A 15827-nucleotide genomic window follows, 5' to 3' on the forward strand; every position below is an offset into this window, starting at 1 on the left:
GTACACTTAAGATTATACATGCATATATAAATACACACACACACATTTATATATATATATATATACACTTATCAATACTTTGATAAAAAAATTAAATGAAAAAGTACATAAAATGAAACGAGAAAGAAGGATTTAATTTCAACTCCAACAGTGTCATAAATTCATTAGGAGTGTTGAATTTTAACCTGGGCACAGTGGCATATGCCTGTAAATCCCAGTGGTTTAAGAAGCCGAGGGAGAGGATCACAAGTTCAAAGCCAGCCTCAGCAACTTAGCAAGGCACTAAGCAACTCAATAAGACCCTGTCTCTAATAAAATATTTTAAAAGGCCTGGGAATGTGACTCCATGGCTAAGTGCCCCTGGGTTCAGTCCCCACTGCCCCCAAAAAAGTGTTGAATTTTGGCTGGGGATGTAGCTCAGTGTTGGGGTGTTTGCTTAGCATTTGGGAGGCCCTGGATTCAATCCCCAGCTCCACACAAAAAGAAGATTGGTATATTGAGCACTTTGCTGTGTGCTAGGTGATATGCTAAACATGCTTTTCATAAGTTTTTTTATTGGATCCTCACGAAAAGCTAATGAAATAGGTCCTATTATTATTCCCCATTTTATAGATGAGGGAAACAGAGACATAGAAAGATAAAACTGAACTTCTCCCCATTCTTTGCAGGATCAAATTTTTATTCCATGTTACACAGCCGGTATTTTGAGAAGCTAGAATTTGAGACTGGTCTTTTACTCCATGGCCAAAGCTTTTAAAACAATACATTATGGGGTCATGATTAAGAGTAGCTCATTGGAAGGTAATAATGGATCTCAGCTGTGTGTCTCTCTATAAGAATAATTACTCTTTTGAGGGGGTAGTGACCAGAATGTAACACTAGCCAGATAACAGTTCACAAATATGTGAAATCTCAGTTTACTCCTCATTTCTAATAGCCAATTTTTTAAAGTCCCATTCATGATTTAATCACTGGAAGGTATAAAAAACAGCTGAATGTTAGCTCCTGCAGTAGGATAACCAAACTTAAGTTCTTAAGGCAGTTTTATCTATTAGTCTGCAGGCATGTCTCCCATGATTATATGTATTTTTTGCTGAGTGTTACTTTTTGTCGCTGACATTTCTGGTCTTTAACCAGAAAACATTACTCGGGTAGCACCCAATTTGGGTCCATTTCCACCTTTTAAGAGTCAAAAAATACATAAGCAATAATAAAGTAGGAGTTTGGGTTGTTGGGATTAGAAGTGGCATTTGGCCACTTGTAAACTCACCTGCTTCTTAGCTCTCCAAATTTTCAGAATACATTTGATGAGCTTTTCTTTGCTGAGATATAAACAACAACCTACACAAAAAACAGCCCCAAAATTCTCCAAGGCCTATGTCCAACAAGGTTCTTATTAATCATTTTTAGTCTGTATCATAGACAACAGTGGCATTTGTGCTACAAAAACTCTGTGCACAGGAGGGCTTGCTGTTTACAGGTGTCAGCTCTTGCCTTGTAAACAGAATGGCTTTAATGCCATTTTTGAAAATACACTTGCAGGGCTGGGGATGTGGCTCAAGCGGTAGGGCGCTCGCCTGGCATGCATGCGGCCCGGGTTCGATCCTCAGCACCACATACCAACAAAGATGTTGTGTCTGCCGAGAACTAAAAAATAATAAATATTTAAAAAATTCTCTCTCTCTCTCTCTCCTCTTTCACTCTCTCTTAAAAAAAAAAAAGAAAATACACTTTCAGTTGTATATCAGGAAGCACTTGTAAAGAGGTCTGCATAGAGGATTTAATGTTTAGAAAATAAGGCAAGCAAAAAAAGAAAAAGAAAAGAAAGCACACTAGTGCCTTAATTAAGAGAAGTAGATTATCCAAATTTGGTTCATAAATGGCACATCCAATATGTCTAAACAAGAATGAACTTGATAGTAACATGGCTTTCTCTGCTGAATAGTACTAAATTATGGTTATCCTCTATAGAAAATCATTGTTTTCAGAGTAGCAAATCAAGTTTCTTTTGGTTTCATGATCTTCTCTTAGTGTCCTCCAGCTTCATACTTGGGTGCAATCCTTGACTCCATTTCTTTTCCCATACTCATATCCAATCTATCAACATGTTCAGTTGGATCTGCCTTACAGAATGTTCAAAGAATCCCAATTATTTCTCTTCATCTCTGTAGCTACCACACTAGTCCAAAAGATTTATCTCTTCCATGGACTGTTGAAGTTGTCTCTTAATTGGCTTCCTTATGCTAATCTCTACACAGGGTCCTCCACTGTGCTTTTTTTACTCTCTGGCTTTTGAGTGCTTTTCCCTGTGGTCTGTCTTTGTGCGTAGCTTCATCCTCTGCAACTCCCTCTGACAGGGCAGCCTGATTTTCTTACATAGTAGCTCAAAACTCTTAAGAAGAAATAAGCAGAAGCACGTGGGCTTAGAAGTTCCTGGGTGGTACTGTCTCCACATTCTGTTAGTCGAAGTTCAGATTTGAAGGATAGGACATAAATTTTACTCTTACTGGGAAGGGCAACATTCTTGGAGAAGGAGTACTGGAATTGTTTGGGTACATGTTTGGAGATTTGTTAGCACCACCTAAATGACCTAGATGATAAGCTCAACTACTTCTTCAGCCTTATTTCTTCTTGCTCATTTAAGAGAACCACACCAGGCCCTCTTTTTTTTTTTTTTTTTTTTAAGTTGTAGATGAACACAATACCTTTATTTTATTTATTTATTTTTCTGTGATGCTGAGGATTGAACCTAGTGCCTCACATGTGCTAGGCAAGTGCTCTGCCACTGAGCCACAACCCCAGCCCGTACCAGGCCCTCTTGACCCTGCCAAACTGCCTCCCAGGACTTGCTCTCAAAATTCCCTTCGTCTAGACCATTGTTCTCCCAAGTAACAAAATGTCTAGTTCCCTTAGTTCACATGTCACCTCTTTAGGAAAACTCTGACCAGGTAGCTTATTTTTTTTATTGCCACATAACAAATCATCATAAACATAGCAAGTTAAAACAACATCTTTTTATTAGCTTTTGGTTCTGTAGGTCAGAAGTCTGGCACAGCATGGATGTGTTCTCTACTCAGTATCACAAAGCTGAAATCAATCAGGGTGTTGGTTAGGCTGAGTTTTCTTCTGGAAGCTCTGGGGGAAAGTTTTTTCATCTCATTCTTGTTTTGGCAGGCTTCAGTTACTTGTCATTGCAGGACTGAAGACCTCACTTCCTCACTGGCTGTCAGCAGGGATGCTGGTGTTAGCTCCTAGAAGCTGACCACATTCTTCTTGCCACATGTCTCCCTTCCTCTTCTACAATCAGTTGAAGAAAATTCCCTGCATTGAAAGGCCTCATGGGATTAGGTTAGACCCACTTGAGTCATCTTCCTTTTTTTTTTAATTGCTGATGGACCTTTATTCATTTATTTATATGAGGTGCTAAGAATTGAACCCAGTGCCTCACACATGCTAGGCAAGCGCTCTACCACTGAGCCCCAGCCCCAGCCCTTCATCTTCCTATCTTAAGGTCAACTGATTTGGGTCCTTATTTTAATCACAATAGTACCTACACCACTGCTTGTTTGAATAACTAAGGGGAAGGTATGTATATAACAGGGGACAAGAATCTTGGGAGACCATCTTAGAATTTTTCCTATCATAACATCTCCTTTTTTTTTTCCTGTCCCCTTGTTCTGCTTTATTTTTCTTCACAGCATTATCTGTGTTATATTTTCTATTTATTTGCTTATGTTTTTAATGTGCCTCCTAAACTAGATTCTAACTTCATGATGATAGAGACTGTCATTTTTTGTTCAATGTTATATTTTTAGCACCAAGGACAGTGATTGTCTCACTGTGTAAACTCTACTGAATGAATTAATTAATAAAATAGACTTTGTGGCATATAATTTTGATGACTGTGAAGATAGAATTTTGGGAAGGAAAGGGGTAGATTGAGCATGCGAGTGTTATTTAAGTTTATGTCCAAAGGTACCACAGTCTGACAATACTAATTGGTCTTTCTTTGCATGGAAGATTTCTTATTTGACTCTTAAATTTAAGTTATGAGCAAGTAATTGTCTAAATGTCCAATAACTGCTTTATATAAGAAAAAGCAAATTAGGCATGATGAGGCGTGCCTATATTCCAGCAACTCAGGAGACTGAGGCAGGAAGATCTCAATTTCAAGTCCAGCCTCAGCAACTAAGTGATATCCTCAGCAGCTTGGTGAGTCCATGATTCAAAATAAAAAAAAATAAATAAAAATGTTTGAGGATATAGCTCAGTGGAAAAGCTCCACTGTGTTCAATCCCCAGTATCCCTCTACCCGCACCACCCCCAAAAAGCTAATTTGCTTTTCTTTCTTCTTGTCTTCCTGAAATACACCTGATTTACCACCTTAGTGTGGTGTTTCTGTGGCTTTCTATGTAATAGTGGTTCACATATGTCCAATACCACCAAAATAACAGAGTGGGCTTAATCATAAAGGCATAATATGGTATGCCAGACCAGAAAATTATATATATATTTCTCTCATTTTCAGTACTTACTGTTAATGTTTCTTTTATCCCTCCCCTTCCATAGACAAAACTTGCCAATGGCACTTCCAGTATGATCGTACCCAAGCAACGGAAACTCTCTGCAAGCTATGAAAAGGAAAAGGAACTGTGCGTCAAATATTTTGAGCAGTGGTCAGAGTCCGATCAAGTTGAATTTGTGGAACATCTTATATCCCAAATGTGTCATTATCAACATGGGCACATAAATTCATATCTTAAACCTATGCTGCAAAGGGATTTCATAACTGCTCTGCCAGGTATGTGTACATGTATTTGCAAACCATTAATTTGCTACAGAATTGGATCTTCAGCCTTTTATTTCTCTTTTTTAAAGTCTTCATTGGCTTGATTTTTATAAAGTAAGTCCTTTAATTGTACCCTCTTGGTAAAAATACAAGAAAAATCAAATTCAAGAGAAATTGGACTCCTCTTTTTCCCTGTCTTTTGTTTATCTTGTGTCCTTCTGTTCACCCTTTTTACAGTAGGTCCAAATTAAATATTTTCTGAGGTGTTATCTGACACTTGAGGTTTGTCTTTGTAATGTGTTTTACTCCCAAGAAATGTTAATTTAGGCCAGGCACAGTAGCGCTGGCCTGTGATCACAGTAGCTCATGAGGCTGAAGCAGGAGGATCCTCCTTCAAAGCCAACCTCAGCAATTTAGCAAGGCACTAAGCAACTCAATGAGACCCTGTCTCTAAATAAAACATAAAAAAGGGCTGGGGATGTGGCTTAGTGGTTAACTGCCCCTAAGTTCAATCCCTGGTACCAAAAAAAAATTTTTTTTAAATTGTTAATATAGGCTGGGGTTGTAGCTCAGGAGTAGAGTGCTTGCTCAGCATGCACAAGGCCATGGGTTTGATCCCCAGCAACATGAGGAAAAAACAGATATATTAATTTATGTACTTGTATTTTGATTTCTATGGGAATTTATCAACAGAATGTTTTAATTCTAGAGTGAATGAGAAGCTTTTTATTTTTATTTTTAGTATTTTAGAAAGAAGGAGGGGCTAGGGATGTGGCTCAGTGGTAGAACACTTGCCTAGAATGTACAAAGCCCTGGATTGGAGGCCCTACGCTGCAAAAAAAAAAAAAAAAAAAAAAAAAAGGCGGCGGGGGGGGGGTGGATTGGTAGAAAAGAAGATATATCAAGAGCCTGTTATGATAATAAATATATATTTATACTTCAAATATGATACTTGTTATACTTTTGGAGGATGCTGTAATTTTTCTGAATTCTTAAAGATGATTTAGAATACAACAAAGCATCAGTATTAGAGGAAAATATTCTCAGAAAAACATGAGGTTCTTATTTGTATGTGTTAAAATTTTATTTTGAAAGAAAACTAATAACAAAGATAAATGAGTCTTAACCAAAATGTCATGTCTTGCTGGACTTAGTGGCGCACCCTTTCAATCCCAGCAACTCAGGAAGCTAAAGCAGGAGGATCACAAGTTCAAGGCCAGCCTCAGCAACTTAGCAAGAACCTGCCTCAAAATATAAAATAAAAAGGGTCAGGGGTATCACTCAGCAGTAAAGTTCCCCCTTGGTTCAATTCCCAGTACTAAATTAATTAATTTTAAAAATGTCTTGTTTGGGGGGGATTTGCTTTTATATTTTTTGTTTTGGTTGTCATTTCCTGATTATAGAACTTAGGAAATTCAGGAAATATTTAAATATAAAATGTAAAAATATTGGGCTAGGGTTGTGGCTCAGCGATAGAGTTCTTGCCTAGCAAATGTGAGGTCCTGGGTTCAATCCTCAGCACCATATAAAGACAAATATAATATAATATAATATAATATAATATAATATAAAAATATAAAATTTCTGAGGCTAGGGTTGTGGCTCAGTGGTAGAGCACTCACTTAGCAAGTGTGAGGCGCTGAGTTCGATCTTCAGCACCACATATAAATAAATAAAATAAAGATACTGTGTCTACCTACAACTAAAAAAAAATATTTTGAGTAAAATAAAATTTCCCAGAATCCCAATATACAGAGAGAACTAATAATATACTATTGGTGTATACGGACATAATACCTTTATTTTGTTTATTTTTTTGTTTTGTTGTTTTTTTATGTGATGCTGGGGAATGAACCCAGTGCCTTGCATATGTATGCAAGACAAGTGCTGTACCACTGAGCCACAACCCCAGCCCCTTAATATAGACTCTTTTTCTTTTTGTTGTTATTTGTTTTAATACTGGGGGTTGAACACAGGGGCACTTTTCCACAGAGTCATATCCTCCGTCCTTTTTTTTTTTTTTTTTTTTTTTTTTTTGAGATGGGGTCTTACTAAATTGCTCAGGGCCTTGCTAAGTTGATAAGGCTGACCTCGAACTTGAGATCTTACTGCCTTAATCTGTCGAATTTCTGGGATTACAGGTGTATGCCACTGTACCTGGCAATATAGTCTCTCAGTGTATTTTCTTTAAAAAAAAAAAAACTATGTATTTAATCTCTTTGTTGAGCATTTAGATAGTTTCAGTATTTTTTTCCCATTAAAAACTAGGCCATGGTGGACATTCTTATATGTTAATCTTGTGGGCATCCTAGGAAAGAAATTATAGCAGCAGAACTACTATATTAAAGAGTGTGAACATTTTCCATGCTTTTAGTATATATTAACAAGCTATCCTTTAATAGTATACCTTCCTTTAGCCTCACTACATACTACTTTGTTTAATCTTTGCCTACTATATATTTTTTAAAATTTTGTTTTTCTAAACTTGGGATTTAAGCTGTCCTTCAAAATTAAAGGAATACTTAGAAATCTTAGAAATATTCACTTTAAAACTGAATTTTGCGTGTATGTGCATGTGTGTATGTTGAACATGCGTGTTCCTTGCAGTACTGGGGTTTGAACCCAGAGCCTTACACATTCTAGGCAAGCACTCAACTACTGAGCTACATTTCCATCCCTTTTAAATTTTGTTTTGAGACTGTAGGCTGGCCTCAAACTTGTGTTCTGCTTTCCTCAGCCTCCCGAGTCACTTGGATTAAGGGTATGCACCACTTTCCTGACTTACCTGTGTCTTTTGTTAAATAGAATAGATTTTTGCCCTCTCATAGTGCATTAGATTTTGTTTTAGCCATAAGCAAACAGTTTTCTTTGTACAGACAATCTGAAAGTACCTATTACCTTGTTCTCCCCAATCACTGAGACTTGCTACCATCTCAAGTTTATACCACTATGAATTGACTAGGAGTTGATTAGACTTATGTCTTTTGTCTAATACTGATCCCTAGTGTATATCTGCTGACCAATCTATGAAGTACTAAATCATCAGTCTAATGCTTTATAGCCATTTAAACTTCTAAGCCTACACCATCTGGCTACATTTAGTAAACCAAACTACTTCCCAAACTGTCTGTAATCCATTAATGTAATGGTTTTATTTGGAGTGTTAGGTGAAATTACTTCCAAAGACTTATTATAGGTACAAGTAAATGATCAGGAGCAGTTTGATGGCAGCCATGAAAAACAGCAGTGCCTTTTGGAAACTTCTGATGGTGTAGAAAGTTACAGAATAAAGATTCAGGAATTGTACTATTACTGCATCTTGCATGAAGAACTAATTATTATATTTTTAATTGTCTTATAGTCATATTCCTTTAATAAGAATTAGATGAAGGATGCCTCCATCTGCTTATTCTTAAATATGAACATGTGATGCCAGCCAAATAAGATCCATTTAATGCTTTTTTCCTAAGTCTGCTGAAAAATGTAACTGATATCCAGACGATTTTTATAATTAGAATAATGTTTAATAAGCATATTTGGATCATTGCTAATGGCATCCAAGTATGCCTGTGTATGATTCAAGGCACAAAATGAAATACAGTATTCTCTTTTCCTTTTATGTTTGTGCCTATGGGAGATAGAGTCTGAAGGAATCCTTCTCAACTTTTAAGTCTCTAGAAAACCTCTAATACGTAACCTGTAAAGATTAATTTTTAAATGTTTTTGGTCTCTTACTTGTGAACTTAGAACAGCAGCCAAAAGGAGGTTTATTAGTATAGTCATCCTGTTTTATAGGCTATTTTCTACTGAGGCCTCAGTATAGATTTGAGAGGTAAAGAACTTTAATCGGAAAGCCCTCCACTTTTCACAGATGCACTTGTCACTATTTTCCTTTGCACATCCAAAACTTAACCAAGTTATCTATTGAGCTGGGATTTTTCCCCCCATTTTGGTCAATTGTTACTTAGGTTTTATAGCACTAGCTATGCTCAAATACAGCTTTTTAAAAATCTGAAATTAAACTTATCTTTGAACTTAAACATAGCTCTCTTTTCTCTCAGAATGTTCCCCCTCCTCTCTCTTCTACATTCCCAAAATTCTATAACCCAGCACATTCTGACTAAGTGACTCTCCCCCAGTACATTTAAAGGATATTTCTTTTACTGAATAGCTTTGGAACTATAGCAGTAATAGAAACAAAATGAGAAATGGACCTAATATAGAGATTTGGGGCGGGGAGGGTCTGAATCATAGAGTTTGAGATGCCATCCATAGAACATCCCCTAGTGCTGAAATCCATATAGATAGATGTGAATTGTTTTCTGGAATCCTTTTTATTTTTAATGTCTTGCGGGGTTTGCTGGTTGTTAGCTTTAACTTCCTTATCTGAAGGAAGATGGAAAATACTGTTCATTTCTGTAACCTTATGGAAAAATTATTGACATTCATTTTACCCAAGCCTCTGTTTGAAAAAGAAACTGGACTACACTAGGGACAGTGTGCCTTCATTGCAGAGCAAATGCTGTTCTGTTTTAAAGAACCTTTTGTAAAAATGATTCACCATCCCCACTATTTTGCTTTGCCTCTTCTCCCCATTGAAAGCTCGGGGATTAGATCATATTGCTGAGAATATTCTGTCATACTTGGATGCCAAATCACTTTGTGCTGCTGAACTTGTATGCAAAGAATGGTACCGAGTGACGTCGGATGGCATGTTATGGAAGAAGCTCATCGAGAGAATGGTCAGGACAGATTCTCTGTGGAGAGGCTTGGCAGAACGAAGAGGGTGGTGAGACTTTTAAATTTCTTCCTATTAAAGAACTTCCAGACCTGACCATTCAGGATCACTAGAAGAATGTTGGAAACTAGTGAGACCACTTACCATTTAATATAGTGATTTTGCTGATTCACAGCTAAAAATGTAAAAAGTAAATGGTTGTTCATGTACTCAGCAATTTTACTTCTGACCAATCATTCATAGAATAACATAATGTAGTGTTAGTATTGCTTTGCAAAAATAATGGAAAATTGACCTCCCTGTCATTTGAAGCATTCTGATTTCTGGATAGAAATTGGTATTCTGTAGATGGGCTGATGGGCAGTTTAAAAGGTGACTTTGGATCACAAAAAAACCATCAGATCCAGTTTTCCCCTAACATAATATAAGACAAATTATTATTTTGTCCTTCAGAAGATTTCTTGCCTTTAGCCTGTGCCTGTGTTTTATTCACTTTTGTGATCAAAACTTATTTTTATGCCTAGCTAGAATAAGAAAAAAATTAGCCATCAGGAAAAATTAAAAATAAATAAATAATTGTTTCTTCTTAAGGCTTTCTTGCTTATTATACATTCCCTGAGACTTTATATAGATAGCAGACTGAAAGATTTCACCAATTTTTTTTGTAGTTCTCTTAATATCATGGTACTATTTCACTAGAACTTTTGGAAGATTTCTTTCTTGAAAAAACTTTCTTCTAATAGTATATCTCTAGATGTCCCTGTAAGAAAGTCAAATATGAATATTTCATAAATAAAATATGACATTTTGAGTATTTAGTTAATATGAAGAAACTATAATAGGCATATGTGTACTCAATGATATTCTTCCAAATTAATTTTCTCAGTTGTTTATCTTGAATCATAAAGAGATACAAAATAGTTAAGAATGGAGAATACTTTTAAATGATTCATACTCACATAAATCAGATTTCCTTAAAATTTTCATAAAAATATATTTAGCTCCCTTTCATTTTTTTATATTTTTGAAATTCAGTAAAAATTTAATAAATATAATGACTTATAAATATTATACCAGATACTTCAGAGATTTCTTTATTCTGGCTGTTAGGAAGAATTTTTAAATTTTTCTCTCAGGGCCTGGGGCTGTAGCTCAGAAGTAGAATGCTTGCCTAGCACATGTGAGGCACTGGGTTCAATCCTCAGCACCACATACAAATGAATAAATAGAATGAAGGTATTTAAAACAATTTTTCTCTCAAATTCAATTAAATGAACCAAATGCCAGCAATTCTTTGACTATTTAACAACTGTACAAAGGAAATTGTTATTTCTTTTTCTCAAATATATTTTTCTTATTTGCCCTTATTTCATCATGTAGAAAATAGAAAGTTTATCTTTCATAATTGACTTCATACTTTGAAAACAAGCTCTTTATTTTATATAGTACAACAAAGCAAATAAGTACATAGTTGTACAAAATTCCAAGTTCATCATTTTGCTGAGAATGCCAAGACCAGTTTTAAAATTTTAGGCAGCTGAGAAGAGTTCTCTATCCCTCAGGAAAAGGAACTCTCCAAAATAACTTCTGACATGAAATTTCAATTGTAGAGATTTATTCTCTTAGTTATAAAAGAATTTGGTTCCTTGTTAAAATTCACTTTGTTCTCATTTGAAGTGTAAATGACACTAAACTTTCATCAGAAATTAGAAGTTAAGTTTTTCTTTGATGGCAGAGTGAACAAGAGGTAAGTGGGCAGTTCTTTGCAGATAGATGTGAAAATACCAAAAGTAAAAAAGTAAGCTGCTCAGTTTTGCTTAGGATTGCATCAAGCAGAAAGACCTTTTATGTCTATTACAAAAACAAACTGTCTTTGAAAAGATGACTTTTTGGCTTTTTAAACAGTTATTTAAGGCCACGCACAGTGATGCACACCTATAATCCCAGCTACTCAGGAGGTTGAGGCAAGTGGAGCACATGTTGAAGGCCAGATGGGCACACACCCTGTCTCAAAATTTTAAAAATGAGGGCTGGGGTTGTGGCTCAGTGGTAGGGGGTTGCCTAGCATGTGTGAGGCACTGGGTTCAATTCTCAGCACTGCATATAAATAAATAAATTAAATAAAGGTCTATCAACATCTAAAAAATATATTTTAAAAATTAGAGGCTGGGCACCATGGTGCATGTCTGTAATCCCAGCAGCTGGGGAGGCTGAAGCAGGAGGATCTTGAGTTCAAAACCAACCTCAGCAATGATGAGGCGCTAAGCAACTCAGTGAGACCCTGTCTCTAAATAAAATACAAAATAGGGCTGGGGATGTGGCTCATTGGTCAAGTGCCCCTGAGTTCAATCCCCAGTACCAAGGAAAAAAACAAAAAGAAAGAAAGAGCTGGGAATGTAGCTCAGTGGTAGAATGGCTTGCATTGCATGTGTGAAGCCCTGGGTTCAATCACCAATATCATAGAGACCAGCCAACCAAATAAATAAATAAATAAAATATGCAGTACTAATTACCATTCATTTTCCTTTCTCTTCAACCATAGTAACTCATTTCTGCTCTTTAGACTATCCTTAAGAATTCTGACTATAGGGCTGGGATTGTAGCTCTGTGTTAGAGCACTTGCCTAACCCGTGTGAGGCACTGGGTCAAAAAACTCATGATTTAAAAAAAAAAAAAAAGAATTCTGACTATATTTTTTTTATCTTTGGCCCCATTTTCTTTTCTTTTCCATTATAGGGGATTAAACTTGGCAGTGTTATACTACTGAACTACACCTTCAGCCCTTTTAAAATATATTTTTAGATATAAATGGACACAATACCTTTATTTTATTTAAATGTGGTGCTAAGGAAGGAACCCAGTGCCTCATATGTGTGAGGCAAGCGTTCTACCACTGAGCCACAACCCCAGCCTGAGTCACAACCCCAGCCCCACCCACTGCTCTTTTTATTTTTATTTTGAAACAGGGTCTTGCTGAGTTACTGAGGTTGGCCTCAATCTTGCCTCTGCCTCCCAGGTCTCTGGGATTGCAGGCATGGACCATCATGTCTGGCTGTCCTCTCTTTAAAAACAAAAAACAGAGTTTTTTAAATTTACAAACAATTTCTCATTTTTTCTTTTGAAATTATCTTTCTAAACTTCTTATGGTAATATACTTTTTTTGTTATGCTTTCCCCATATGATATCTTTTGCTTAGGATTGCATCAAGCAGAAAGACCTCCCATTTCTTACAACCAAAAATAAACAAGTACAGTTTTTTGAGTCTGTAAGATTTAACTTCCAGTTTGCTGTTGTATTTTACATCTAGATGGATTTTACAGTCTGTCTCTAGAACATGAACTCTGCCATTTTCTCTCTTGAATAATACTGAATGTGCTTTCTCTGCTCAGTAATAGTAACTCCTAAACGTATAATAAAAGACCATTTGGGAAAAGTCCATTTTCTTAATCAGCAGATCACATTTATGATAGCATTCTGAATTTAATATTTCAAATTTATCATGTATTCCTATTCTACTAGGCATTTCACATAGAAGTGGTCCCTGTTGTCATCGTAAAAGAGTTTGACTTAAAATATACAGATTGAAAAGCCAGTTTTCAATATCTATCCACCCCTTTGTATAGCACTTTTGATATGAAAAATTTGGGATGCTTTAGGAATACATATATGGTTAAGGCTATGGGGTAGAAAATGAGAGAAGAAGTGTATATGAGGTTTTTTTTCCTGAGGATGTAGAGATAGTATTATTGCTTATAAAAATTCTAGAGTATCCATATATGGTTGCCAGAGACTAAAAAGAAGATCTGAAGAATAGTAGGCATTGAAAAACAATAAAGTAGTTAAGAATATGGGCTCTGGAATCATATCTAAAATTTTCTCATTCAGAATCTATCACTTGCCAGTAAAGTGTTTATAGAATAAAATTGTTTAGAGGAGTGTACCTTTAATCCATAATTATTTCAAAATATATCTTTGCCCTTTTCTCTGGGCAACTGTGCCATGTTTCATTATTCCACAAAAATACTATTTTCTCTTCTCAATTGAAGATTTTCTTCTCTGTAGTAATACAAAAGTCAGAGCCAACTACTTTCCTGATAGGACATTTTCTCAACTAATTTTCAAGGTGTATAATAGGAAGGGGGCAGGGGGAAGCACTCCTGGAGACATCAAACAATTAATTATATTGTAATGGAGCTATAGAGGGAGGAGTAGATGACTGGCCCAGAGAAAACATGATTTCTCTTGTGCCAGGATTACACTCGGAGGCATTTCTGCCTGTTTCCACTTTGCAAGGCACGTTGCCAGTGAGAACAGCAGTTAGTACACCCATAGTGGGGTTTACTAGCTTCCACACCGTGTTTGGTGGGTTCTTAACTTCAGGATGAGGAATTAAATTTTTTACCCAGCAGGAAGTGATTGCCATTTACTGATTTTTTTTTTTTGGTAGCAAAGATCTAGCTTGGGATATGAGTATTCCAGAGATGTGCTGTCATAAGGAAGGAGATGCTAACAAATGCTGCTCACTGGAATCAAGGAAAGGCAGTATAATGCATGTGTGTGTGTACATAGCCAGGAACACACCTGTGAAAGTCAGTTTCATATCTTTGACTTGACAACACAATGCCGTTAGGCTTTTCTTTTTATCTCTTTTGCTTCCTGCTGCTGGACACTCCTGTGATCCCTTTGTTTTCTGTTGAAATGAACTGAATTACTCCATTTAGAGTGCAACCACACTGATCAGCAGCATGTGACTGAGCAGCCAACACATCATACCTCACAAAATAAAAACTTGGAAAAGCGATCTTCTGGCAGAAGCATTGCGGCTGCTCACCATGCTGGGCTCCCCTGATGCTGACACAGCTTGATTCAGGGGAAGAAGACTCTGGGGTGTGTGCTGATTCAAAAGTCATAATTACATTACTACAGAGTTTTCAAAAAATATGGCCAGTGAATCTATACAGAACCCGAAAAGACCAACAGATGAATTCTGATTATACATTTATTTGCCTATAGAGGTTATAATGTCCAGAAAAGCCTGAAACATGATGGTCTGCACTGGAAATAATTGTGTTTTACCAAAAGCAAATTAATACCAGTCAAATTCCTTAAGAGACCAGAAAGTTACTGCTTGACATGGGATTCCTGAAGTCAGGCTTACCCACATATCTCTCCAGGCTAGTTATGAAGATTATATGAAATGTTAACTATGAAGCATTTTGAAGAAATATGAAGCTCCTTTGAATGTATAATATTGTGGTTTTCACTGGGAAATATTTGTTTTTTAGGGGACAGTATTTATTCAAAAACAAACCTCCTGATGGGAATGCTCCTCCCAACTCTTTTTATAGAGCACTTTATCCTAAAATTATACAAGACATTGAGGTAAGAATCTTATGTATTTTGGGGTATTTGCCAAATGATAGAGAATCATCAGCATTCTTCAGTGTCAGTTTTATTATAGCAAACCCACTAGGGTTTATTGATTTGGGTTAAAAATCAATATCTTAGCTGGGCGCAGTGGCACACACCTGTAATCCCAGCAGTTTGGGAGGCTGAGACAGGAGGATTGAGAGTTCAAAGCCAGCCTCAGCAACTGCAAGGCACTAAGCAACTCAGTGAGACTGTCTCTAAATAAACTACAAAATAGGGCTAAGGATGTGTGACTCAGTGGTCGAATGCTCCGGAGTTCAATCCCTGGTACAAAAAAAAAAAAAAAAAAAAAAAAAAAAATCAATATCTTTATGAGTGACTAGAGTAGATAAAATATAGTAAATTACCAGGTAAATTTTTAAAGCTTTAGAAGGATTAAATTCTTATAACAGCATTGAGAACTATTAAATTTCTTCTCTGCTGATTATTAAAATGTCTTCTGAATAAAGGCTCTGTTGGTAGAAATGTCCAACACATGTAAGAGTACCAAATACCCAATCCTGCCTAGAACATATTTTTAACTTGCCTTAAGTTCTGTAAATTCATTACCATTAATGTCAGATAAGAGTTTTGTCAGATCCTTACATAACTAACTGCCTGTTTACCATTCCTTCTTCCTAGACAATAGAATCTAATTGGAGATGTGGAAGACACAGTTTACAGAGAATCCACTGCCGGAGTGAAACGAGCAAAGGAGTTTACTGTTTACAGTATGATGACCAGAAAATAGTAAGCGGCCTTCGAGACAACACAATCAAGGTGAAGTCTCTTCACTTATGGGAGTTTTGCTAAGGCAATGAGGGTAACCACATTCATAAAGCAATCCAAGGCATTGTTTCTAGAAAATAAGTGAGAATTTTAGAGTGGTTC

General features: G+C 36.3%; 1 protein-coding gene across 8 annotated transcripts in view; it reads left to right on the forward strand.

Annotated features, from left to right (window-relative positions):
- Positions 1 to 15827, forward strand: part of BTRC (beta-transducin repeat containing E3 ubiquitin protein ligase) — a 194340-nt gene that overhangs the window by 154313 nt on the left and 24200 nt on the right. For 7 of the 8 annotated variants that reach the window (XM_081267076.1, XM_081267077.1, XM_081267072.1 and 4 more), the window contains 4 exons: positions 4570 to 4801; positions 9392 to 9578; positions 14813 to 14909; positions 15579 to 15716. In XM_081267076.1, coding sequence (XP_081123202.1) covers positions 4570 to 4801; positions 9392 to 9578; positions 14813 to 14909; positions 15579 to 15716 — 654 coding nt within the window. The remainder of the gene's footprint in view (positions 1 to 4569; positions 4802 to 9391; positions 9579 to 14812; positions 14910 to 15578; positions 15717 to 15827) is intronic. The other variant, XM_081267073.1, reaches the window with a different exon arrangement.

The sequence above is a fragment of the Spermophilus citellus genome (assembly GCF_964194105.1).
Source record: "Spermophilus citellus genome assembly, chromosome: 15".
NCBI lineage: Eukaryota > Metazoa > Chordata > Mammalia > Rodentia > Sciuridae > Spermophilus > Spermophilus citellus.